Source organism: Trachurus trachurus (genome assembly GCF_905171665.1).
Source record: "Trachurus trachurus genome assembly, chromosome: 13".
Classification (NCBI taxonomy): Eukaryota; Metazoa; Chordata; class Actinopteri; order Carangiformes; family Carangidae; genus Trachurus; species Trachurus trachurus.
Window position 1 is genome coordinate 30,924,773 of NC_139892.1, and position 26,695 is coordinate 30,951,467.

Genomic DNA, 26,695 nt, shown 5'->3' on the forward strand with positions numbered 1-26,695 from the left:
TCTATTCGTACCCAGCAATCAGTGGCTGAAGATGTGGAAACTGAGAAGTCTTTTTTTTCTCCCTCATTTCTGCAAATATCAGAATCAAGAAGTGTTGTTGTTGAGTGGAGTTCATTTCGTCGAAATTCACTGTTTTACAATCCCACAAAACAAGTTCCATTTTAATTGCCATTCGATTTTTTTTTCTTTTACAAGACAACACACAACTCACCAAACAAAGTTCTGTATTCTCTAAACACAGCAAACACAGCTGCATGAATCCACATACACTATCATTATATAAATTACAAAGCCACATACACACATGGTGGGATGCTGATAGATCGCTAAAACTTGGCAGGACGGAATGAATGAATGATGAATTCAGTCATTTTAAAGTTGCAACTGTGAATCCATCCATGACGAAAATTATGATGCACTGCTTTTGTTGCTTTCTGCATCAACACAAGCCTTCCAAAAAGTATTTAGATGACTTTACTAAACTGTGGGAACACATTTCTGGCTGAAGTAAAGGGACTGTGAGTCAAACACAATCAACAATTTTAAAATTTCACAATTGAATATTTTATAATTTGACTTTCTGCCTCATATTTATGTCTTATAATTTTGGCACACTTTGATTTAGACTTTAATTTTTGACTTCTTAATAATTTTTTCATAATAATGACTTCTTTTTTTTCACTTTCTATGAGCATTATTATATATTTATGTCCAACTATTCATTTATGATTTCGGTCTTTTCCTGGCGGTAATTTGCTTTCATAATTTACAAATGTAGAGTGCAGTAAACTACTAAAACCTTTCTTCCGCACTAGTAACTGTCTTGAGAGCATGTACCATCATTTGAGAGAGAAGTACATGTGAAATGAGTAGAGAGGAACTGTAATATTTATCACACAGTGTACTGTACTGTAAGCACCCTCATACAGGCTCATTATATCGGTTTATCAGATGCAGCAGGAGTCGGGGCTCCTCCGGGGCTCTTCCAGCTCTGTGCACAGCTCAGTACAAACAACTCTTAGACAATGTGACACTGGCATTTAAGAGCACGACAAAAGAAGAGCTGCGTTGCCATCTATTGCTCCCTCTGCTGGCAAAGGTCCTGGAACCTTTAAAAAAAAAGAAAAAGAAAGAGCTGAGGCTTGAAGCCAAATGTTGCAGCGATCGTAGCTGCTTACCTTTGCGTTCTGGTGCATTGGATGTAAATGCCTTGCTGCTGCCGGCCTGTGTGTCACTGTGACACTGAGCCTATAAATAAACTCTGGAGTCCTCCTGGCCATCTGAAGGTCCTTTGCACTTGCTTATACACACACATACACACACTCACCACAGGGAAACAAAAGCCCTGCCCCTATGACTAATGAAATCTGCTGACAAGGTATCTTAGCAGGTCAACAGCTCAGACCCTCGACCATGTAAAGAGAGATAACAAGAGCTCAATTAGTGATGGCAGACAAGTCCTGAGAGGTTTTCAGCTTTTATCAGTGCCGAGAGGTCTTCCTTTGTGAAACATGTGGGAGTATTTTCTTCAGTAATTGTTGCAGTTAGTAAAGCAATATGGAGTTCGTCGTCATGAGATGGAGCCACAGGGTGATCAGACACCTAAGGTCACAGCCAGGGGGGTGAGATGCCAACAGCTGAATCTCACATTCTTCACCCTAGTCAGACAGACTGGCACACAGCACCATCTGTACCTCCCTGTACTGTCAACAACACAGTCGCACACTCACTCACACACACACTCTAACCTACCTACAGCAAGCAGAAAAAAAAAAGACCAAATGTCACCTTAAATCCTGTAAAACTCTAAGACACACCGTCACACACAAAAGAGAAAAAGACTCAAAAATGAACAAAGAGCTTGTTAAAAGCTGCAAACATTTTCCTAAATTGTTGTGGTTCGATGTTTTGAGTTTGTTTCTTGCCGATTGTTAAATGAGAAGAAACTGCTTTCAGACTTCAGCAGGGCACCGTTCCCAGAGAAATAGAGAAAATAAAAAGATTCACATATTCCCTCATAAAATGACAACCATGTTATTTTTACACCTTGGTTTTTGTACAATGTAAAACAAATAAGATGTCACATGTTACAGTAATTAGTGAACTACAGTATAGAGAAGAGATTTCACAGAGAGGTTTTTAAGGCTTGTTTAAGTTGGAAAAGTTCATAAACTCATTAAAGCAAAATTCAGCAAAGTGCAGTGGAAAGAGCCTTGGTGAACAAATAATGGCATAAATGTAACTTGACTTAAAAGAAATGTTTCTCCTCAGATAAGACACCAAGTATAGTAACAGACAAGAACATCACATCTGTGTAGAGACTATAATTCAAATGAACACAGGAAATGTTTTGTATTTTTTGTTTTGTCCACCAGCTGCTGATCTCAATGAACTGCCTGTATTTGCATAATGGTTGTAGATGGAAATGCACATCAATACTTATTTTCTTTTGGAAATTCAGTTCAATTTGCACCACATTTGGATGGAACCCTCGCTAATGTTGAACATCCTCCAACATGTTTTTCACCGCATTATTAGTCAGAAAGACTAGGTCTTTCTATGCATAATAGGCCCAATGCTAAATTCTGATTGACTGACAACATCTGCCCCTGCCTGTCCAAATGAGACTAAATCTCATGGCTGGAAGACCTCGACTGAATGTTTAATGGCACCATGTCCACTTGTAATGCACCGGTTGAAGTCGGACAAAAGGCTGGTTCTTAAAAATGCTTTCAGTTTGACACAATACATAGAGTCGAAATTGCACAATCACAAGAGTAAGAAATGGGTGCCCATCCTAAAACAATTGGAGGTAAAATGACTTTGCTGATGTTTTTGCATGTCTAAAAAAGAGACACAATATTTACATCGAAGCAGAGCTACTAGACACTTCCTACTGATGATTTGTTTTAGGATAAGTTGAAAATACGACCACAGTTCCCATCTGACACCTCCAAGACTCGAGCCGCTCTCCAGTTGAGATGCCTTTATTTTATGCCCTGTTCAGCCTTTGTGGCCCTTAATAATGTCCACACTTCCACTGAAACTCAGATTGAAGCCATTGTGGGCCCCCCTTTGTGTCACGCCTTACTACAGACATCTGGACTCTTCAGTTACCCAATTTCCAGTCCTATTCAAGGGGGACAAAGGAGGGCAGGCGTCTGACCGTCCAGGAGTCACTCTCTATCATGTTGGGGTCTCACAGCCTGACATGGAGACAATAGAGCGGAGAGAGAAGCCCGTACGGCACCGTAGAACCGGTCTGGTTTGCGTTGGAGGAGGGGGAGTAGAGTGAAACGGAGCTTGTAACCCTCCTGGGACCTGTGTGTGTCCACAACTCCCTGAGAGGAAGAGTAAAACCCGAGCACCAGAGGCTTCGGTGGAGCCAGATTGTGGAGGAGTGGGTTGTGAAACAGCAGCTGCTTAATAAATCACCACAGAATCAGATGGTGGATGCTAAATAGCAGGACTACAATGATGTGGAGTGGTGAGGATGCAGGGGCAATGCTCTCCATCAGCAGCAGTAGCAGCACGGGGGATGATGGCAACAGTAATGGAACTGAGAAAGTGATGCTGATGTGTTGAAGGGTTGATATTGCTTTGCAGTGCCGGTTTCAACAAAGTTTATTCATGCAGTGCACAATGAGAGAAAACGTCTCAGAAGGCCTCGCAGTTCTCGAATGTGACATTCTTGATTCTTAGAAGGAAATTCTTCCCTCATGTAGGCGAACACCAATCATTTGTTTCGTGCTGTTTCAAGAGTCATGCAGCAAACTGTGGGTCACTCTGCTTTGGAAGACTTGAATACCCAAGAGATTTTTTTTTCAGTCCAACTTTAACAATGATAACATCCCACTGGCTTTGTCTGGTTTTGCTCAGACAGAAGATGTTAGGCTTGAACCATGTCTTAAAATAGATGTTTGTGTGTGTGTGTGTGTGTGTGTGTGTGTGTGTGGGGGGGGGGGGGGGGGGGGGGGGGGGGCGGGGGTCATAATAAATGGAACAAGTTAGTAATTTGCCATTCATCCGGCACTTTAAGTGTGATTTGATTCAGTCATTACAGTCTCTGGAGGGAAATTTTCCAACCCAAAAAACGTGTCCTCCAAATTAAAAGCTGAACCCCAGAAACACCTCTAACAGCCCTAACTCTAGTGTGTAATGAAAAGTAACTCTGGATGTGTTGCCTCAACCCACTGTCACACACACACACACACACACACACACACACACACACACACACACACACACACACACACACACACACACACACACACACACACACACACACACACACACACACACACACAGGGCGCAGATGTCGTCTGTCTCTTTAAAACACTGGCTCCTGGAGGTTGGCTGGGATTTGTTGCGGATAGCAGGGGAGTGCGCAGCTCGGCTCGGCTCGGCTCGGCATGTGCAGCGCTTCACATTCGTTCAAACTGACGCCGTAACCTGCAACTGTCCGGATCAGAGCACGGAGAGGAAACCCATTTCATTTATAATCTGGTGAAACCTCTTTTATTTTCAGCAGCAGCAGCAGGGCATCCCAGAAACAAGTCTCTGTGTGTGTGTGCGCGCGCGCGTGTGTCTGGGAGTGACATCAAAGTTTTTTCGGTGTGATTTTACTCGCTCGAAATATTCCAGCTGAGGTTCAGGCTCCAGATCGGAGGAGTTTACCTGCTCTCCCGTCAGACCCGAGCGCTTTTTTGATGAACGAAGGTCTGATTGTTATTGATGACTTGACACTGAGTGGACCACTGGACCAGAGAGAGGCTGCAGACCGCGGAAGATTGGGCACCGGGAGTGTGTAGAGATGAACTTTGGAGTACTACTTGTTATGGTCTCATTCATCACCGTGGCTTCAGGTAAATAAATGATGGATCGAAATAAGCAGAAATGTATTTCAAAGGCGTCTCTCTCTCTCTCCATCTCTCTCCATCTCTCTCTCTCTCACACACACACACACACACTCATGGGGCATATGGCGTGACTGCCTCACTGTCTTTTCGGGTTTTCTGTCCCTCCAGATGGATGTAAATGTTGCATTTAGCTGGATCATCCGACACATTTCCTTCACAGCTGTGGGAAGTGAACGCATCCTCTAACAACAAACAAACAAACCAACCAAAAATGATAATAGGAAAATGTCAGGCGCGTTCAGTTGTGATGTTCAAGTACAACCGGTGAATGCCAAGAGGATGCACGTTTTCACAGTCAGTCCCAAAGGTGGTCACACATTAGGCAGCAGAGGAGGTCAAATGAGGCCCCACTGTGGCAAAAGTGAAACTATTTCACTCAATTAAAGCCCAGAAAGTGTCAGGGACAGTCGGTCTGACCACCCCCTTTAAAATGTTGCTGGAAATGCACACACTGATAGAAATGCTTTTGCTCATTGTTGATACATTTGAGAGCAGGATTACACATAAATTACAACTGTTGCTCTAATGGTTTTAGTATCAAAACCTTAATCCAAAACCGAAATAAAAGTAGGCCTCAGAAAAACTTCTTATGGAGTGCATATAATTTCCTTATTTATTCATTTATTTTGCATCATCAGATTAACTAACTCAAGTTTAATTTGAGAAAAAGGAAAGCACATTGATTCATTGAAAGTCAGAATGATTTGTTCAACACAGCACAAGGGACGAACATGCAGTACAGATTTAATCTGAAAACAATGTATTATCTGACATAAATTCAAAACACGTACACATTTTGGGTTAAGATTACCCTGTAAATACTTCTTTCTTTGTTTGTATAGGACATGTGCATGAGTGTATGGTTGTGTGACTCAACCAGTGGCTCCACTCAGCTACCACTGATTGAGAGTTGGTAGGATAAACATGAAACAAAGGCGATAAAGAAGATGATGACTAGCATGTAAACACAATGTTTGTTACAAAATACCTGGCTGTCTGCACATTCAGCGAACCATTAGCATTCATCTGGAGCCATAATTCTGTCTATGGGGCAAAAGTAGGTTAAACCCAAATATCAAGTCTGTTTTTGTTTTGTTTTTAGGTCTCCGCTGACTCTTGGGTGAAATATCTGACTCTGTAGCTGCTAAATGCTTTTCTGTGTTCATGACTGACATGCTGACGTGTTTGGCCGCTAAGCGTAGAGCAGTTTTTTTGGATCAGTGATACCAAAACATTAAAACCAAAATAAGTTTAAAGTTTGTTAAAATGCCTGGTTAAGCTGAGGAGTCCTTTATCTCTTTCACTGTTGAGCTGAACGTTTAGTTGTAAAAAACAAAACAAAAAGAATCTTATCTTTCACATTTCTACACTGCACACTTTGTCAGCTAGCATGGACTAATACCAATGTATCAGCAGTAAACTAATATCAACTGATATAGTAGGCTACTGTAGGTCCAGCCAAGCTACGGTCCTCTGCTTCACTGATCAACTGCAATTTCACTATAAATCTTGAGCTCTGTTAAACCAGACCATATTATAATTTGAATTGTGTACTGAAAACTGGAGTGAAATGGACAATTACATTTGATTCCAGGGATGAAATTAATTATTTTAATGTGTTTTGTTAAGTTTTACTGAACAGTAGAGTGAAAAAGGGCCGTGATATAAGTGTTGATGAGTAAAAAGCATTATTTTCGTGTATTGTGATTATGTTTGTGTAGCAGTGTGAAGCAGACCGTATCATGGTATGAAACGTGTGGAGTCTTGTCTTGTCCCTCTGTGTTCTATAGTCCTCGTCCTGTTTATCTTATACGTAATCCTGTGTTATGTTGTGCTGCTGGCACTGTCGCTATTTGTAGTCTGTTTTTCAGGACCCCAGTAAGAGTAGCTGCTACAGATATGTGGCTAATAATAAATTAGACTAAACTGAACCTCTTGATGGTAAAGGTACTTTTTAACACCCACACCATCTGCCTACACCTGTTTATCTGGAGTGAGCACTTACTCTCATTCCCACACTTGATTTTATGCAGCTCAGTCCCGGAGGATGGTGTGCCTTTTCATAAAAATACTTGAGAGAAGAGGATTCAAATGGGCATCATGACCTCTGTTGGAGCTCTATTTGGACAAATGCACACTTGTAGATTGGTCGGATTCAGTCGTTTTTTATTCATATGGGAGAAAATGTGTCGTGGTGAGACATGTTTTGTTTGTGGCTGTGTTAAACCTCCGTGTCATGATAGGGGAAAACAACAGTCACCTTCAAAAGCTGCAGTCGATTTGACATACTCGCCCCCTCGCACACAATTAATACGCCTTCAGTCTACACCCTAATATATCTCAATGAATTTTCAGTTATCTTGAGCTGCATTCAGCTGTGGAACTAATTGATGCTAAACAACCCTTAGCTGGTGATTTGTGTCCACTCTGTCCTCCTGCTCATTACTTGGTGACAAAATGTGGCTGAAGGCTGACTAAAGCCTCTTGCAGTTCCTCTTGATGAAATGACTAAAGATGATGATGAAACCGCCGCAGAACCTGGTTAGTTGTCTGATGTGACCACGGGCTCGAGTCATGTCGCTGGGATGTTGATGATGTCCCACTTCTGGTACAGTCCGTGTCGTGATGACATCATCTAGAGATTAGACAACAGGCGAGGAGGACGGTTGGCAAACAAAGGCTGGAGAAGCTCGGCCTGACGCCAGAGGAAATTAACCTGACTTCTCTCTGCTTTGAAATTTAGCTTGCTGTGGCATGTTATCGCCCGCCCGCAGAGATTACTTGGCAATGTCAGAAGAGCTCCTTGGATCTTTTTGGCCTTTTTAAGTATGTAAATGAGTTGAAATCAGAAAAGACACGAGTAAATCTCAGCAAACAGCCCAACAGACGAGCTGCCAGCCTGCTGCTGCCGTCTCACTTGTAAAGTAGAGAGCATGAAAAAACGAGTTGGTCTCCGTCGAGCTTTTCTCTGAGTAGGCAGATAGTTGTGTTCCTCGGCAGACGTCAAGCTGCGAGAGCAGACAGGTCAAGGTATGAGGCTGGCTGTCGCTAAAAGGCGCTGGGATCTGAAGAAAAACAGGACGTCCCTCTGTGGCTTTGTTGTTTTCACACATTAGCTTGACAGCAGTACTCTTCTGCCCCGGGGGGAGGATGCAGGGTTAATATTTGTAAATACTAATTAATGAAAGCGGCCCCTGTCATGGAATGCAGCAGCTAGGAGCCAAGAAAGGACAAATATAGCCTGATTCAACAGGGTCTTTCAAGACGTGACTGTGATCACCCCCTCAGTTTTTACCCTGCTAAACTCTGCGTGTTAGATGAGGCAGAAACGTAGGAGATGCCATGAGCAAGCATGTGGGGGCGTGTGTCACTTTGCAATTAAGACCAATGCAATAACTTGTCTATCAGAGCTGCATGTGGCACTAATGGGCTTTTATTTGACTATGGTTGCTTGCTTTCTCCAGATTTTTTTCCCCCTCATTCGCTTTCTGAGTAAATGGAAAAATTCTCACAGATCAGATGCAATCATGACAATTACCGCATCTAATCGACCATACACACATGATCAGATCATAATGAGTCTGCAGCTCTAATAATGTTAATGCCACGGAAAAGAAAAACAAAGGATCCCATGCACTGACTGTTCATCACTGACTATATTGACAATGTTGCGGTTCTCAGACCTTCATGATGAAGTGCATGTAGGTGGTGTATACCGCCGTACATACGTTGAAATATAATGAACCAGAGGCTGCCAATCAAAAAGACACCAGCACCACTACCTGGCCTGCATACAGATTACAACAGCTGTAATTGGTTTTTATCATAGCAATGTGTCAAATGACAATGTGAAAATAATATGGCAACATGAAAAGGGCTGCTTGTAGTGATGAACCTTCAGAGAATTACCTCTTGAATCTGTATCTGCCCTTGTTGTCACTACCTGCTAAGAACCAAACAGCAAACAGACACAATTGGCATCCACCTGATGGCTATAATGAATCATTTTCCAGCCAAGTCAGATATTTCCCTTGGGAGATGGTGGAGACCAAAAATAGAACTAAAATTGAGTGAGTATTGGACTTTGATTCTCAAATGTTTGTCATATCAATTCATTCAGCTAATGTCAATACAAATTAATAACCAGTCTAATAATCACAATGCTCTAAAATCATTCAAAATTATCGATGTAAACAATAGGTAATTAGTAGTCTTAGAAAAAAAAAGAATGATCCACAAATGCTGAAAGGGGAAAACAGTAGATTAATGCCACTGATTAATAGAGAGAAATGAGAGATACAGTAATGTACATCAAATGAGTAGAGCTGCTTGAATTTACTATACAGTATTTCTCTCTACAAAGCATCTCATCCTCTCATTTGTGCTATTCCACAGCCATGATAACCTCGCATGAGGTCAGCACGCTCCCACTCACAAAGTCCCCTGTATATTGGGTGACAGCTCAAGGTTGACTGCCATTCACGTCTTATGGATTATCTGAGCTCTGTTTTGTCCCTCGCGTTGAAAGTCTGTGAGCTTTCTAAAAGATGTGTTTAAAAGGATTTACCTTTTTTGTCAGCTTCGGCACAAACATCACGCATAGTTTGTAACAAACAATGATTTGTTGTAACATTCAATATGTGTGTTGCATTGGACAATTTGCTGACTGTTGTGTTTAATAATCGATTTAACAGGGCAGTGCTGGTACTGTTAAACATTCAGATGTTAATCTCTTATTCTGAAGTCTCCATATCAATAGTTTCATAATGCTGGATGTAAAGAAAGTTGAAGACATACTTTTAGTTCAAAATGCTATAAACTGCTGTGACATATGGAAAAACGCTGTAAAAACCGAAACCACGGCTTAAATCAACTGACACACTAGTTTGTGAAGCATTCTGTGTTTATGTAATTTGTTCTGAAACTCTCTTACAGAGAGAGACATCAGTAGCCGGTGTCCTCCAATGCTTGTTCATCCCTTGTAAATGTGAAAGTCATTTCACACCAGAATACCCCAGTTTAATAATTTTCATAGAAATCAAAGTCAAATCAAATACTCTAAATTCCTAAGCGTAGTTGGATATCTCTGAGGAGCCACCCTGGGCTCTAATGGGCTGTGTTTAAGATCTGACTAAAAACATACTTTCACGGAGGTCCCCATTACGGCCCGTGATGTTTATTTTCTCCATGTGACAAACAGGGGTTGACAGAGTTTCTCTTTTCTGAAAGGTGCTTTCAACCGTCGCACCACAATCTTCCTGTCATGGAGCAAACATTACTGTGAAAATGTTCCTTCTCACAAGGAAAATGTGTTGCTGTCGTGCTCAAGGTGGCTAAGACTTTTTACTGATTGCACACTTGTCACAGGAGCAGGTTGTTGCTTGTCACTTTGGCCACCTGAAGCTGTTTGCTTTTCTTTTTTTTTTTCCTGACAAGACTATTTTCTCTGTGATACAACAACATGGCACTGCATCGATTCTCCTGCATGATAGCTGAAGCTGTAGGAAGTGCTCATTAGCTTTTGTTAATAATCCTCAGTGACCAAAACCGTTTTGCTTTCAATCAGTTTCTCAGCTGTATTTGCATAGCGTATGTCATTATGATTACACTTAGTATTTTCCAAAGTCTCTCTCACACTGAACATATTAAGTTAATTTAAAGGAATTTGATATGGAGACATCTGACTTGGTGCTACAACCACATATTACAATTTTACACACACAACACAAGGATAGCTGGATTTCATTTACTCTGGAAAGGGAACGTTACGCAACAAAGAGCCTCTACAAATGTGTACAACAACAGGATTTATATAAATCTTTATGAATTGTTGATGTCAAAACAAGTCCTTCACATGACATTTTTTCTTTCCATTTACCACAGAAATCAATAACTATGAAACAACGACCTGTTTTAAACAATGTGAAATTCACATGTGTGACCCCTAATGTGAATGGTTTAAAATTGCTGTCTCAGAGAACTAGCTGAATATATCATGGATTATACAATAAAATACACAGTTCTGCAACTGCTTGTACACTACATTAGTTACAATTTATTTATTCACCAGAGTCCATGGCCTGTACTTATCAAACTGTTAGGCTATCATTTTTTAGACTTGAAACATAAAAAAGTATCCTTAACATTTACTCCTATAGACATACAATTAGAATGAATAACTCATTAGCTGAAGTAGTGTGATTAAGAAGAGGGTAGTTTGAGCTCATATTTACATTTGAACTTTTGTCAGGATGATTTTTTCATTTTTCTTATTTTGTAATTTATCACGGCTACGAGCAACATAATTCTGGCATTGGTTTTATCTGTAGTCACTGTCTGAACATTGTCAGAGGCCCAGCAGGATGTTTTGCAGCAGGATTTTGTTTCCATCTGCCACATAAGATGCTACAGTACATGTAAACTGTTAAAAATCCCAGTTGAATAAATTTCATCTGTGTCAAAATGTGATAACTCTACGGTAAAGGTTTGGTTGTGTTCCGTCATTCAGAGTAATGAGGCGTTGAGGTGTTGTCATTACACACTTACAAACCATCCTGCCACTGCCATTACACCAGACTAGAAACTTAAAGTCAGGACATTAAAGCCTCTATCTCATCAATTATGACTATTTTTTTTTTAGTAAGTCTCATAAATCTCCCATTTATAGGTAAATACACAACACTGTATGACAGCCATGGGGTAGTTCTTTGGGTTCTATTAGTGTTTGTTTTTGTGGTAAAATCCAGTTATGATTGAAGGGGATGGGCGCTCACTGTGATGTAACAGCATTACATGAGTTGGGATTTGAATCTGCCCGTGAATCTTTTTGCGTGCATTAAAAACATGGTTCACCACCAGGACATCACAGTAGGCTGTAGGGACTCTCCTGCAAAATGAAAAAATAGTTTTCATGCGAACAAACCGTTGAACGTGTCAACATGTACTCGCAACAGATTCGATGAAATGTAATCTAAAGGAAAGTACATCATGTTGTCTAAAAGGATCAGCATACAGGCACATGAATTGATTAACAGTACATTCGCTCTCTGTAAACAAAGTAGGTGTTGTACGTCAAGACTAACCAGAGGTGCCGTGGCACATTTGAACAGCCCGATTAGTATTCATCCACATCCTGCATTAGTGTTTTGAGCTGTCCTCGCCTGTGACCCTTGGGTGTTAGCTCGGAGCACTCATATTGCTCTTTAGATATTTATTTCAGGTTTATGTCCTGATGGCGACTGGGCCCAGGGATCAAATCAGTTCATGAAAAGACATAAATCTGCTTACAGCTGAAAAGTGAGGGGTTTATCCTGATGCCTCAGATTTAAGTATAATGTAACGGCGACATGTGGAACAACATGTGTGTCATTAGGTTACTGCTGACTGCTCCTCTCCAATGATAATGGAGGACTTTCATGAAGTCTAGATTATGAGCTGAAAATAATGCCTCAGACAGAGCAGCATAATAATCAGTGGCACAGTGACCATTTCATTTCCTTTACTGTTTTTTTTTTTTTTTTTTTTGAGAGCGGGAGAGACACCATCTGTTCCTCAGAACCAAACTAAAAGCCATGGCATTTTGAATAATTCATTTTTCTAACTGTAACACATTGTTAGAAGCATTTGGTCTTGCTCTAAAAGCTTACCTTAGGTCTTGAAGCAGTGTGCCTTTCCCTCACAGCCAAGGGAAGATAGTAATGGATCCCCAGAGAGAAGGATATGGGAGTTATCTATATCTCTCTGCCTTACTCCCTCTCTCAGCTTGGGTCTCTCTTCCTTTAAATGCACAGGTCTGCCTGTCTCATTCCCACCTTTCCACCAGCTATCGTCTCTGCCTCTGCAACAGTCCTGATTGACACAGAGATTGGCCATTACCCCATCACATGGGTGATTGCATCCTTGGTACAGGTGGTGTCTTTTGTGAAGATGCACGGCTCTGTAGCCGGTATTCTTTAGCAGAAAGCAACAGCAACCACCATGTTTTGATTTGTTCATGATATCCAAGGAACAAACGGGTATTACAGGTTGTTATTGAAATATGCGATGTTGCGCGGTAACTTCAGAGTCGACCTTCAAAGACAGATTGCCCACGATTTGCTGCTTCGCTACACACAAATGTTTCCAAAACACTCTCCAAAGAAAGATATCCTTGCCTTTCGAATAGGTTTGTTGATGTCTGCACTGTTGCAAAGAGATCGTCTGTTAAAGCAGAAGTAAGCGGAATGTTTGTGTTAATATGAGTCTTAAATAGTTATATCTTCCGACAGCAATCACTTATATAGAGTGTTTGGACCGAAACACGGGTCTGTCAGTCACTCTGCTCTGCTGTAAGCCGAGGAGAAAACTTCTTGTATACTTCCTTGTATCCTACAACCTTTATCCAATGAGGAGAGAGAACGGCATAAAGGGGCGGTCCTCTCTGTGTGTGCAGCCAAGGGATGTGCGTGAATGTGGTGACGTAGGGACGAGGACCAATAGATCCATGACGAGGGCGGGGACTGCTAACTCCATCGGCTGACAAGAAGTTAGCCAAAACGACCGGATCACTTACTTCTGCTTTAATGAATAGTAGGTGGTAACCCTCATGGATAACATCTGACCACATCTCCTCCTACAGGGGCACGGGTGGAGGCAGGTCCGCCTCAAATATTGGAGGAACCCGCTGATCTAGTTGTCGCCCCGAGGGACCCTGCCATCCTGGAATGCAGGACAGTGGGCGTACCCAGGCCCATCGTCGAGTGGTATAGAAATGGCGAGCGCGTGGAGACCGACAACGAAGACCCCCGTTCCCACCGCATGCTCCTGCCCAGTGGCGCCCTCTTCATCCTGAGAGTCTCACCCGGACGACGGAACAAACCAGACGCAGGCGTCTACAGCTGTGTGGCCCGCAACTCTCTGGGAGAGACCCGTAGTCGTAATGCTTCGCTGGAAGTTGCAAGTAAGGCTCTAATGTAATTGATTACTGGCCTAAAAGTGTGTGTGTGTGTTCATGAGTAAGTGTTCTCTTGCACTACACATGCCTGTGTGTGTGTGTACAGTATACAGATGCTTACTTGTGTGTCCCAGATCTTTTCTCAACTGTCTGGCAGTTTCATGGAGGACCACTAGAGAGTTGGCCGTGCTTAAGACTAATGACATGGAACAACCAAACTGCAGGAAGCCGCCCCAAAAGCAGATGGTGGTGAAGGTGGAGATAAATGCAGTAGTGAGTGCTGGCCTGTGGATTTTTCCCTAATTACAGGTTACTGCAACAATAAATGAATGGATTGGTCCTGCAGTCCTTTATCTTTTTGTATTAGATTAATTCCAGCTTTGCAGGAGTCAACTTAATCAACATAAACAACTTTTTAGGGACCGTAAAGGTCAAATGACTATAGTAATGATATATGTTTAGTGTTGGTCTCATGTGAAACAAATACAGAAGGATGTGGCCCCTGGGAGGTCACCTGAAGATCGTATTGTAACTCAGAGTGAGCTGTTCCACAGTTGCCATATTGGCGTTTTTCACCTGTCACTCACAAATAGCACACTATTATACATTATGTATAACTTTAATTAGCCTAAATCACATTTAAACAAGGGATTAAAGTCCACCTCCTGTTGTATATTTGCAGTTTTGCGTAGCAGTTGTATGTTAACATGTATTATTTCAACATGAGAGTCAACATGGACTGACTCATATAAAGGGACGGCATCAAGTTTTGTTTTGCTGTTTGTGTAGATGACAGTTTTTGGTTCTTCATCTTTCAGTCCTGGAGTTTGCTGAAATGACTCTCCCTGTGGTTTTCCTCTTTAACCTTTGTTGACTCTCACTCCCTAATTTCCTGTCACATTTCTACTTAATTCAATAGGGAAAAATGATGATAATACTGATATTAATACAATAAAGGGAAGTTTTCTGTCCAGCACACGTATCGGTCATCATCGAAGGGGAACGGGTATCTGCAATTGTTGTGATAAAATTAAATATTCCTTCTAACAATAATAACCATTATGTTGTCAGCACCACATCTTGCCTGACTGCTTGTTGCCACAAATTTGTTATGTTTTTTTTTTTTTTAACTCTACTAGTCTATGGAGCATCAACAATAGACTAGTGTGTTGAATCAGATTTTGTTTTCCAAAACATCAATTCAACTGAACAGAATAAATTTGAACAACTTTGGTGACATAGTGAATTCACTGTGCTTTGCACTTCACTCCCACAGCTGTACACAGCTTTTCTGTGTTTTCTTTTAGCCAGACTCAGAAACAAGGGAGTGCTTGAGATGATTTCTGTTAAACTCAAGTGTTTTGGAAAGCTGTAGAAGGCTTTTGCTTCTCGTCCTAATCACTACCTTTGCTGCCAAAGTCTTGAGTCTTGTCAGATCTTCACAATGGAGATGGTGAATGCGAGTGTTTTCATGATTAATGGAGAAGAACAAGAGAACAACATTAAAGCTTCTACCTGCATGACATTTCATGTCAACAACATATAATATGAAGAAATGTTCTTGTTTATCAGGATTATTTACGAAAAAACAACACGAACGTCTCTCAGCCATAGTCACTGATGTTCATGCCTGGATTTAGACAACATGATAAAATAATACTTCAAGTATGGTATAGTTCGATCTTAAATTTAACTTCTCTAGACTCTATTTTAGTGTACAGTATTAAAGTATGGCAAATGACAATGGAGCATGTCTTTGTACAAAACATATGAATAGTTTATATAATATGATACAAATGAATAATCAATTAACTGGGAAAGAGAATGATAATTATGTAATATTTAATGTTCACATTGCTTTTCCTTCAACCTTCAACTTTGATGTCAGGGTAATTGTAACAGCATTTGTTGCTGTTTTCTCTCTCTCTTTTTTTTTCACCAACTAAACAATCAATCAAACCTTAATTAAAATAACCTTTGATTGTTGTTGTTTTTACAAATGATGGATTATTTTTTTTCCAGTTTGGTGTTATTTATTTCAATCTTAAAGTAGGTCTTTCACCACTGGTAGGGACAGCCATCTTGGATGTTTCTAAGGACAGCACAGACACCACTACACCTCTCTGTGTGTACCATGCGTGTGAGCGTAGCATGCCATGTACAGTAGTGTTTCTTTGTGAAAGACATGATGCCGCAGAGTACAGTGGGGGGATTATGTGCTTTCTCATATCTTGATGAGCGCACTGAGGTAAAATGCTCCCACTAGGAGCCAGATCTATTATTTTCCCTCCTTTCGTCCAGAACACGTGCCATTGTCTTCCTTCGCTCCTAATTGTACCAGTGTGGTTCGGCCCAGGGCTGAACTGCAGCTCTCTCTTTGGCATGAGGAAATGGATTAGTCAGTGGGTTGATTAGGAGAAGAAGCATAACAGATTAGCAAGGTCGAATTGTCCTCGTTAGAAAAAAGAAAAAGAAAACACGTAACAGCAATTTGAGCCCAGTCTTATCTTCCACCACACTGAGACTTCCTTTCTGACAGTGTGCAAGTGCTCATGGCTGTCTGACCTCATCTGTAGCTCGTGTCCAAAAATAGGGACAGCCTCCTTAGACATACCGTATATTGGGAAACCATAAGTAGCTGCGACTAATGCAAATATCCGAGCTGAGACAAGATACTGTCACAATGCCTCTTTTAAATGGTTGATAATGAAATTTTGCTTTCTGTGGCGTTGCAGATTACAGTACAGTCATATCGGTGAAGGGATGACTCACCTGCAGGCACTGGGTGACTAACTGTATTAATAAGTGGCTGTTTTGTTCTAATCTCGCTGCCTGCGGCCAGCGAGGGCATATGCTAAGACAGCATGGTGGTGGTCTTAGACTTCCCCTCCCCTCTGTGTGAGGTTGTGCTGACTGTGGGGTAAAGAGTGACCCAATTAGCTCTGGCAGGGAGGTGGCGGGGTGGGGGTGTGTGGGGTGTGTGGGGGGGTATGCAGTGTTAATGAGGGGCCAGTTTTAAGCTGGTGGTCTTGCAGAAATGCGTGTGAGAGTGTTAGCGGCGGCTGTGTGTGAGGCAGGAGTCCGAGGGACAACAGGTGGGAGGAGGAAGAGCTTAAAGCCCCCACTGAGCTGTAATTAATACCAATGCATCTGTTGGACGGTTAGTACAGCTCTGAGTACAACGAAGGCACTAACCTGTTTTTAACCACATTAATTACTCATTAATTGTCAGCGAATGATGCATAATGTATTGTGCTGCATGACTAAGAGTTTTCTCGCACAGATTTACTCCTCACTCAGTCTCTCTATCCACGTTGGGCTGGAATTGCCTCTTTGGAGATACGCATCTTTCCAGACCTATGTGGTCCGTGAGTCACATCGCTCTCGCAGCTTTACAGCACTTCTCACAGTCAGAGGTGAAACATGTCGAATATCAGATGCGCAAATGAATGGTATTGCTGACTGTTGTAATAAATACAATTTTTCAAGTCAGAGTACAAAAACTGTTTAGGTTGCAAGTATAAATATGATTTGGACTTAACGTATACAAGCGTTTATTGAGTAGTAGAGTTAGTTTTGATGATTAGCCTTAGCGGTCCGCAGACTTACATAAGTATGATTAACATACGTGATTCACACCATTGGTGTCATGAGTGAGTCAGTGTTGTGCAGCCAAATGTTCACTAAGTGTGTACCAACTCCCCAAGTTACCGTGGTGTTATTTCATTGCTTTTACTTTGACCGATAAACTGTGTTTTAGGTATTTAGACTGTGTAAAATGTAGGAATTTAAGGCAGTAAGGTGGCAGATACAGTATAACCCTGTCCGCCCCCCTTGGAGAATTAATCAGGTAGGATACAAAGCTAAGTTTATTACCCAGCCGGAAAAGACTAGGTAACAGGAATAGCTTAACTTCTGGAAGCAGCTCTATATCTTATGTTAAGGTGATTCCAGGCCTGTTCACAGACAAGAGCGATAGCAGACCTAAAGCTTCACAGGGAACCGCTGTAAATGTGAAATTGAATTGCACCAGTCTGCACCCAGTGTTTCATTCTGAGCCTGCACGATATGCAGAGGAGGCAATCTGCACACCGCCCAAATCTCAATATTTTGTGGACCTGGGTGGTTGATCCAACATCCAGTTGGGAACTTTTCTCAATTTCTGTATTTCATAGTTTGTGTGTACCCACACAACCTTTACTTGGAGCTCTGTTGGGAAATGAATGCCATGGAAAAACAAAGCAGAACACCTTATTAGTGTGTCCGTAGTAATAAGGTTGGACATGTGTGGTTAACACACATGTACAGTATCTAAAAGCAGACATAGAGTCAGAAGGTCTGTTATTATGGTAGCCAGTGTTAACTTAACAATATCTCTCTATTATTGTTTATTTCTGAGATACCATTGACTAAGCCAACATTTAATTCTCTATCAGTGCGTTTACCAACTTTAATATTCAGTCACAAGAACAACTGCAGTCCTTCAGATGTGAATGAGATGTGAATCTGGAAATAGGCACAAGGCATAAGCATTTTTGATCAGCTCTACAGAAAATGAACTGATATAATTGGCCAATTATTTGAGATAACTGTATTGAAAATATGTAACAAAGCCACTGTTTACTGATCTGTACAGGACAATGAATTTAATGTTGGCTGTTGTCCTTTCTTGGTGCTACCTGAGTCTATTTCCCTCTGTAGCAGAAGGTGAAGGTATATCATTTTATCCCATTGAAACTGGGACAGGTTGTGATTCCTTATATTTTTCCAAAAAGCTCTTAGAACAATGAAGACACCATATACCCACTGGCAGTGAAATAAACAGTGACACATACAGTATAATTCATCCACGGTATTTTATAGGGCTAAGATGTGCGCTGCTGCTTTCTTTGCCAGGCAACCACTGTAAAAGAGAATTTGATCTCAGTGGGTTTCACCTGGTTAAATGAAGGTTATAAAAAGAATAAGGTGGATATGCATTTGAAGGAAAAAAAAAAAGAAGGAAATATATCTGAGGCAAATGCTGACCTAACTTCTGAGTCATAGAGGTTTGTGTCAAAATCGAAGCAGCATTCACAAACTTCAGTTCAGTAACACCAGCCTTTTCAATGCACATTTGCTGTAAGACTTTTGTTTTCTTTTATGCTTAATTGCGATGTTATGTTATGTTTTTTGTATAGCCTCCTTTCAGACTTCCTCATGGTAAGGAGCTAGCTTAATTTTTTCCTTTTTCTCTCCATTCTTTTTCTTTTTTTGTTACTCCAGGCTGCCAGTGATCGGCTGAATGGCCTGGCTGTTGGAAAACCAGAATAATGAGACAGTGGGAGTGGAGTGAAATCTCTTCCTCCATTCTTCCAAATAGCGTTTTATGCTTTGCTTTTAAAGCAAATTAAAACGGGGAGAAAAAAAAAACAGCTTCTTTCACAAATTTATGAATGTCTGTCTGTCTCAGTGAGAAGACAGTCACATGGTGTGGTGGGATTAAAATAAAGTAGGACAAATACAAAATAAAACTTGCTTAAAAGGCTTTAGAGCCAGATGTTCCTCTTACTCCTGATGAGGGATTACGAAGGAATCAAAGTTCTGGTTGCAGCTTGTTTTCTTGTCTTCCTCTGCTCTGCGTTCCCTTTTCACTGGAGACAGTGCAGATACACATCGTCCCTGATGAACACGCTTTGGCGTAGTTTGTTTCTCAGGCGCATTTAAAATTGTCCGCCTAAATTTCATCCTGCAGCTGTGCAAGGCATTACAGCTACGGTTTAAATGAGCCCTGTCAAACCTCTGCAATGTCCGTTAATGTCTGTAATTGAAACATCATTACATTTTCGGAAAGTGGTGGAATTTATGTCCAAAAGTTTGTCATAAAGACCATTTGCCCTGGAGTCACTTCTCATCCTCCATCAACACAATCAGACAATGGATGGATTAAAGCAATCTCTCTTCTCTGTAGGCAAAGCCTCCATTAGCTGTGACAGGGCAGTATCATGGCAATGGGATTAGACCACCTCCCTAACGGGTTTACTGCTCTCTGAAATAAAAGAACAATAGGAGCCAGACACTGGATTGTGTCAGGCTCTTAAACATGAGCACATCGTCTGTCCTTTAACCTCTGGTCCCAGCCTCCTACCTGTCTGCTGTGACAGTACTGAGCATGGTAACTATTCACACATCTGTCTGGCCCACGCTATCTGCTCTCCGCTCTCCGCTCTCACTGTCACCTCGAGTTCGGCAAAAAAGCTTTTTTCTCCTCCTCTATCCTGTCAGTCACGCTCACCCGTCATGTTTCCTTCAACTTGCTGTAAATGGTCTGTGAACTGTTAAGTAATTTGCCCATTGGCGGCTTAATGTTCAGCAAAGTCACAATCAATTAACAGAGAAAACACCATCCACGCCGTTAAAATCAGCCTTTATACACACGCAATACAAAGTGTAAATGCAGTACAATTTTCTGGTGAGTAATCACTCTTCCTCCCTCTGTTCATTTTTCCAAAAACACTAACAGATGGCCTTTCTGCTGCTCCTCTCTACTAAACACCAGAGATAAATGTCACTTAAAAATCAAGTGATGAGTATTCTCGGGGAGATTAAATCTCCTAATCTGTATATCCCTGTAATATTAAAGTTATGAAAATGAATGGGCACGCTCGGAATTGCGCCCACAGAAATAATGATGAAACCGCCAAAAGTCATTTATCCCTGCGTTGTCGTTATTTAAGCTCACAGGAAGTGCCTTGGGGACTGTGAGGATTTGTCTCTGCAGAGACAGGGCCAAACATCAGCTGCCCTGAAGTAACCATGCACCCAGTCTGAGCCCAGCGTGGACGGGCGGAAGCGAGAGCGTGGAGCCTGGTCTAGGAGATTACTTGGCAGACCTAGTCGTGTTATGTCTGAGAAGTAAAGCTAGGGACAGCGGCCCCTCGGAGGGAGGGGGTTGGGGTTTCTGAGGGAGATTGGTTGATCATCATCACATAAAAAACATCCGTGGGAAACTCTGTTTGGCATGGCGGACTTTAAAGCCGGAGCAAGGAAGGATCACATTAACTTGAACACAGCTTCAAAGAAAAATTTGGAGCTCGTGTTGTGCAGTGTTTGGGGATATATTCTGCTCTCTGGCATGTGTTTCAACCCTCAAATGTCCCACTTTCTGAGAGTCTGTGCCTGGGGAGACTCTGGGTTTCAAATGCTAAAGGTGTGTGTGTGCATGTGTGTGTATGTCTATGGGTATCTGTGGGTGTATGTGTGTGCATTTCAGGGATTAGCTCTCTGCCCATAACTTTTTCACTTCAGTCACCATGGCAGTGAAACAAAGATCTCTGTGCGCACATCTAACCAGGCCTTACAGATGGAGGTCTAAAAATAATGCAGTGCTTTCAATTAGCCCTTCAGCTCTGCAAAGCATTTTGAAACGGGCAGCCAAGTGAACAGGGTCGGTGTTATTTGGTGAACAGACCTTTGAGAGCAGGGCGAGTGGCTTCACTGGTTTTTGTCCACCCATGTCTTTGCCGTAGCTCCTGCGAAGGTTCCTAATTGTCCTGGATCTATAGAGCATTTTACGTCTCTGTAGGAGATGTCCACACTGTGCCTACAAGCACCCCCCCACCCCCACCCCCAACCTCAGGTCAGCTCCTCCGATGTCACATATTCACTTAATATGAGACATATTTCAGTATGAGTAATAATTAAACTATCACTGCTGTAATGAGATGTTTAATAAGGTCAGAGAGTTTGGAAATTCAAAATTGGTTCATTTGATTAAGACTTCTAACGTCTCTTTTGCCTGTAAATGTCAGTGAAAAAAAGGGCGGTGGGAGGTTCCCTCGCCCATGTGGTTAGGCGGAAACTTCCACTTCATGTCAATAAAGTTTAAAGACAAGGGCAAGTGACGTATGGATTTACTGATGTCCAATGCAGACCTGAAGGAAATCTGTCTGCCACCTCACTATGTTTTATAATATTCATGGCCATTTACCCAAGATAATAACGGCTGTCAAAGGAGAGCGAGGAATGTGGTTTCCTCTTTGAACGGCTGTGATAAAGTCACTTTAGATGAGGTTTCATCAGGCCTTGTGGGTGTGAATATATTGTATTAAAGGCCAGGCCTGCCATGTTGACATAGACCTGTCTCAGCGAACTGGTGGATAATTAATGTGGCATAGATTTAGTTATATGTACTCAGAGTAATTGGCTTAGAAGTAAGTGCTTAGTTAAATTGATTTAAGGTGGATTACAGTAATGTCACAAATCCTAATGACACTAACTAGATTACACCACTGTTTGCTGGAACTCTTTACGCCTGTCAAGGCTTTGTGTTTTATCACAGAGCACCTGCAGTCCATAATGGTCATGTTTGAAATGTGCAGTTGTTTTTCTAAACAATGGGTTGATGATTTAACAAGAAAAAACAAAAATAATTATTGGAAATTAATCACAGCAGCTTTTTTCCCTGGCTAAAATGGGAACTGCTACAAACAAATTAAATTAAAATGTAATTTTCTGCAGCACACTGTCGCACACTAATGCGTGGTGGTGGATCTTGTGCTGCCTCCTGTACTGATGCCATCTCCATTTCATCTCTTCAAAACTAGCACATTAGTAAGCTCAACAGGTAGTTTATTAGGAGCTGCCATTTTCCACACCGACACATAGGACAATTGCAGCATATTGAGCCCTAAACAGTATTTTATACTTAAGAAAGTATAGGTTTGTGTGATTATTTGTATTTTAGAACACAACAAAATAAAATGATTTCTGGATGAATATTTGGTAAGTCTGGCAAATAACTGTATCTAAGTGTAGACGTTATCATCTGTAACCTCACCAAATAAATAATATATGGCTCCTTTCCCTTTAATGCTATAAGCTACTGTAGGAGGTAGAGAGTAGAGCAAACACAAACTTGTTTTGGAAAAGTATATATATAAAAAAAACACTACCCTCCAAACTCTTGACTGCCTGCCTTGCCCATAATGAAAGGATAATTGCTTTTTTGGGTTTGGGATTTGGTGATCATTCGACTGACCATTGAGCCGTATGTAAAAATTAAGCTTTAATGTTCAGTCTGTTGCTGTGGACTGTAGAGTGACAGAAAAACAGGTGATCTTTCATCTCTGTGTCTGTGAAAGTTCACTAAAATATTAATGGGAGTGTAAAACGAGATTGCATTGATTGATTATACACTTTGGTTGTGGAAAAAAAAAAAAAAACGATGCAGGATGTGGTCCAACATGGGGACTGAAACTCTTTGAGTGTATACGTGTGTTTGAAAATGCGAGCCTGTCAGCATCCGAGCGTCAGTCTCCATTGTGCATGAGGTCTCATGAGAAAGCTGCAGTTCACAGTTCACGCTAAGGCTTTCATCTGTCAATCACAGCGAAAGATTAGAAGATATCAAAGGTCGCCCGTGTCAAACTTCTCATCCTGTAGTCATCCACAGGGTGGCAGGAGTGCAAGTCAGGGTTGACGCAGGACAGGCACAGACTTTGCAGTGGGAGCTGTGCTGCACATTTGTAGGATAGTGTTTGAAATCAAAGACACAATCCTTTCATCAATGCAGAGGCCATTTTCCCTCTCACACTTCAGCTAAATTATGAATGCACTGTTATTTGTTTACTCCGTGTTGGATCGAGAGGTGTGCATTATTCATCTGCTCTGACAGGAGAGACAGCAGAGTAGGACACAGGCCTGAGACCACATTTAAAAAGAGCAAAGAAGAGGTTTCACACAAAAAAAGAAAATAAAAGAAAAAAGCCTGAATGATTTCCTAGACAAACTGGTGTTCTTTTTGATGATAACTGGCCATCTGTCTGTGCTGCTGCTCACTGACCTGTGGGTCCGATTTCCAGGTTTTATTTTAAATACATCAGGCTGACAGGGAATCTGAAGCTAATAAGATTAATTTGTGTTTTCCTCTTAGCCCTGAAAAAAGATTTCCGGCAGGCCCCGAGTGATGTGGTGGTGGCTCTTGGTGAACCTGCTGTGTTCGAGTGTGTGCCTCCAGAAGGATTCCCAGAACCCACCGTGTACTGGAGACACAACGGCTATCGAATCGGCACCGAGGACAGGGGCATCTCTGTGAGTTGAACTAAAGGTTTAAAGGCTAATTTTTCCTTAGTATAGTAGTGCCAGTGCCAGTCGAGAGCTTGGTTTGTGGTGTTTTCTTATATAACTCTGTATCTAGGCAACATTTGGGGTCAGTCTTGATATGAAGCACAGAACTACTACAGTGTTTTATACCACTGAAACTTTTAATTAGTGAATCATATACTGTAGCTTCTGTGACTGTGAAGAGCAACATTTAATGCAGTGGGCCTGGTGTTATTTTTCTCATTAATAATAAATTCCATGAAAAGACCAAAGCTACAGTAACAATAAACTGAACCTATAGCAGTGATATTATCTGTGTAGCTAACAAAGCTTGAGCTTATTTCACTGGGCTTTGCACAGAAGCTATTAAAATTTCATCAGTGAATTATACTGAAAGCATTGAAGGACAGACTGAAGCATTGTTGGTTTTGAGCTTTTCATGGGATTTGTTGACAGTAATAAAAAAAGAATGTCCCCATCATTATCTGTGAAGACTGTAATAGCTTAGCCTTTAATTTTCACTACATTAACTATAATCCTAAAGCATCAATAACAAGTGTCCTTCTCCTTTAACCTTTTTACCAATACCCTGCAGTCCAACAGAAAGACAGTCACATATCCACAATGTAAATCTTTTAAAGTGTTTCAATAGCCCATAATCCAATGCAATTTGTTTCCTCTAGACTGGAAAATGTCTGCTTTTGTTGTCACTTTTATTCTCTCCTCTCATGTGTAAAATCAATAAATGTGCACGATCTCTGGTTGTTTTGAACAAACATTTTTCCTATTATTGAACACTACACTACACTACACAAATACTCCATTTAGTACTGCATTGGAATTGAATTACCAAAAAGCACTTGGTGTCAGTGTCACAACACTGAATATCACATAGCAGATTCATTGTCACTAATGCTTTCAATAGCATATTACTATTATGCTTGGTCAAGGTGGAACTAAATTTATCATTCTGACATAGTTAATTTAATTTCAAATCACATATCATATTCTATAAAATAATCTTATTTTATAGAATATTTAATAATCTTATTACAGCTCTGAAATCAAAGTTAAAACTGGAATATTTTCCTTCTCTACTGTAGTGGAGTTGAAGGAGGTTATTAATTGAACTGAAGTTAAGCATATCAAGTACCTTGATACAGAAGTAATTGTAGGCTGCTTGCATTCTACCACTTTACAAAAACATATTCCAATAACAGTGCAAATTGTTTCCAGATGGGGATGGGTTCTCCATTTAAACCTGGTGTAATAACACTGGTGTATTCATTAGGGTCACCAAGAAAACTGAAGCTGTCACTGTGTTGTTTTTCAGATGGATGGGGGCAAACTCATCATCTCTAACACCAAAAAGAGGGACGCTGGCATGTACACTTGCTCGGGCACAAATTTGGCTGGCGAAAGAGAGAGTGATCCTGCAGAGCTGGTGGTGTACGGTGAGTTCCTGGTTTTCTTGCAGAAGCAAATCTATGTGCATCTGTATGACGTCTTTTACTGTAAAAGGCATAAGCTGGACATGTCTGAAGCTTTTTCTCCTGCCTCAGAGCGCCCCGTGTTGGTACGAAGGCCGGTGAACCAGTTGGTCATGGAGGAAGAGACAGTTGACTTCCTCTGTGAGGTCCATGGAAATCCCGCTCCCACTGTGCGGTGGCAGAGAGAAGAAGGAGAGCTTCCCCGTGGGAGGTGAGAGTCACGGACATGAGCACAGACGAACAGAGAGTCAGACTGGTGATGCACATGCAGAGGCTGAAGAAGAAACAGTTCTACCATAGAGGAGTTGTGCGATGGATTATCAGCACATGTGACCCAGAAAACATGTGGAGTAATTGTTCATTAATTCATGTCATTCCATCAGCCTGCTAATATAAATTCATAAATGGAGGCAGCCAAAGAGGATTCATTAGTTTTCAGAATTCTCCTGTGACCAGTTTCATTGTTTTTTCTACCTCACCTCAATACAATGTATATTTAGCTAAGCCTATTAAGTAATTACATTTTTTAAACTTTGCAACATTACATGAAAACCTATATCTTACTTAAAAAACCTCTGGATCACATAGAACAAATCACTTATACATCATAGCCAGTGACTTAATCATGTTTGTGGTATAGAAAATGCTGTGCTACATTTTGTCAAACTAAAGTTTAATCTTTCATTTTTTATTATAATAATGCATATATCTGGGTTGGGTCTTTGAGTATTATGCCTCGTGACAGTAGATTCAATGCCTCCAAGAATATTTTGGTAGTAATTAAATGTAACAAGGATGGCTTTAGTTCTGAATCAGTGGTAATTCTTCTAAAATAATAGCTTTGATTTGAAGCTACAGCCAGCAGCTTGTTAGCCTAGCTTAGCTTAGCCATCTCCAGCTCCAGCTCTGTCAAAAAGGGAACACAATCTGCCTACAAGCACCTCTAAAGCTGACTAATGAGCATGTTAAATCTGATTTGTTTAATCTGTGCCAAAACCACACCATAAAAAAGTCATTTTCCTCATAGTGCTCCAGACTTCTGGCTATTAATTAACCTCTAATTGTTTAAATGATATTTATTTAATGTTATATACAGCTGAGAGTTATGGACACAAATGTGATGTGTAATAATAGCTCAAATGGCCCAGTAATAAATACTGGAGGTCTTTCTGGATTTTATGTGCTGTTATCAGGATCTTGAAAAGTCTGGGAAGACTTCATACAGACGAAGATGTTTATCATTGTGGCAACACAGTAAAGTGTGACTGTGC

General features: G+C 41.1%; 1 protein-coding gene across 1 annotated transcript in view; it reads left to right on the forward strand.

Annotated features, from left to right (window-relative positions):
• Nucleotides 1–11,762: 11,762 nt before the first annotated feature.
• LOC310996333 (roundabout homolog 2) overlaps nt 11,763–26,695 on the forward strand; it is a gene marked incomplete at both ends in the record, with an annotated part of 50,206 nt that continues 35,273 nt past the window's right edge. Inside the window, 6 exons of the mRNA XM_083985709.1 lie at nt 11,763–11,793; nt 12,742–12,864; nt 13,537–13,857; nt 23,765–23,922; nt 25,268–25,388; nt 25,497–25,635. Of these exons, the coding sequence (XP_083841835.1) occupies nt 11,763–11,793; nt 12,742–12,864; nt 13,537–13,857; nt 23,765–23,922; nt 25,268–25,388; nt 25,497–25,635 (893 nt within the window). The remainder of the gene's footprint in view (nt 11,794–12,741; nt 12,865–13,536; nt 13,858–23,764; nt 23,923–25,267; nt 25,389–25,496; nt 25,636–26,695) is intronic.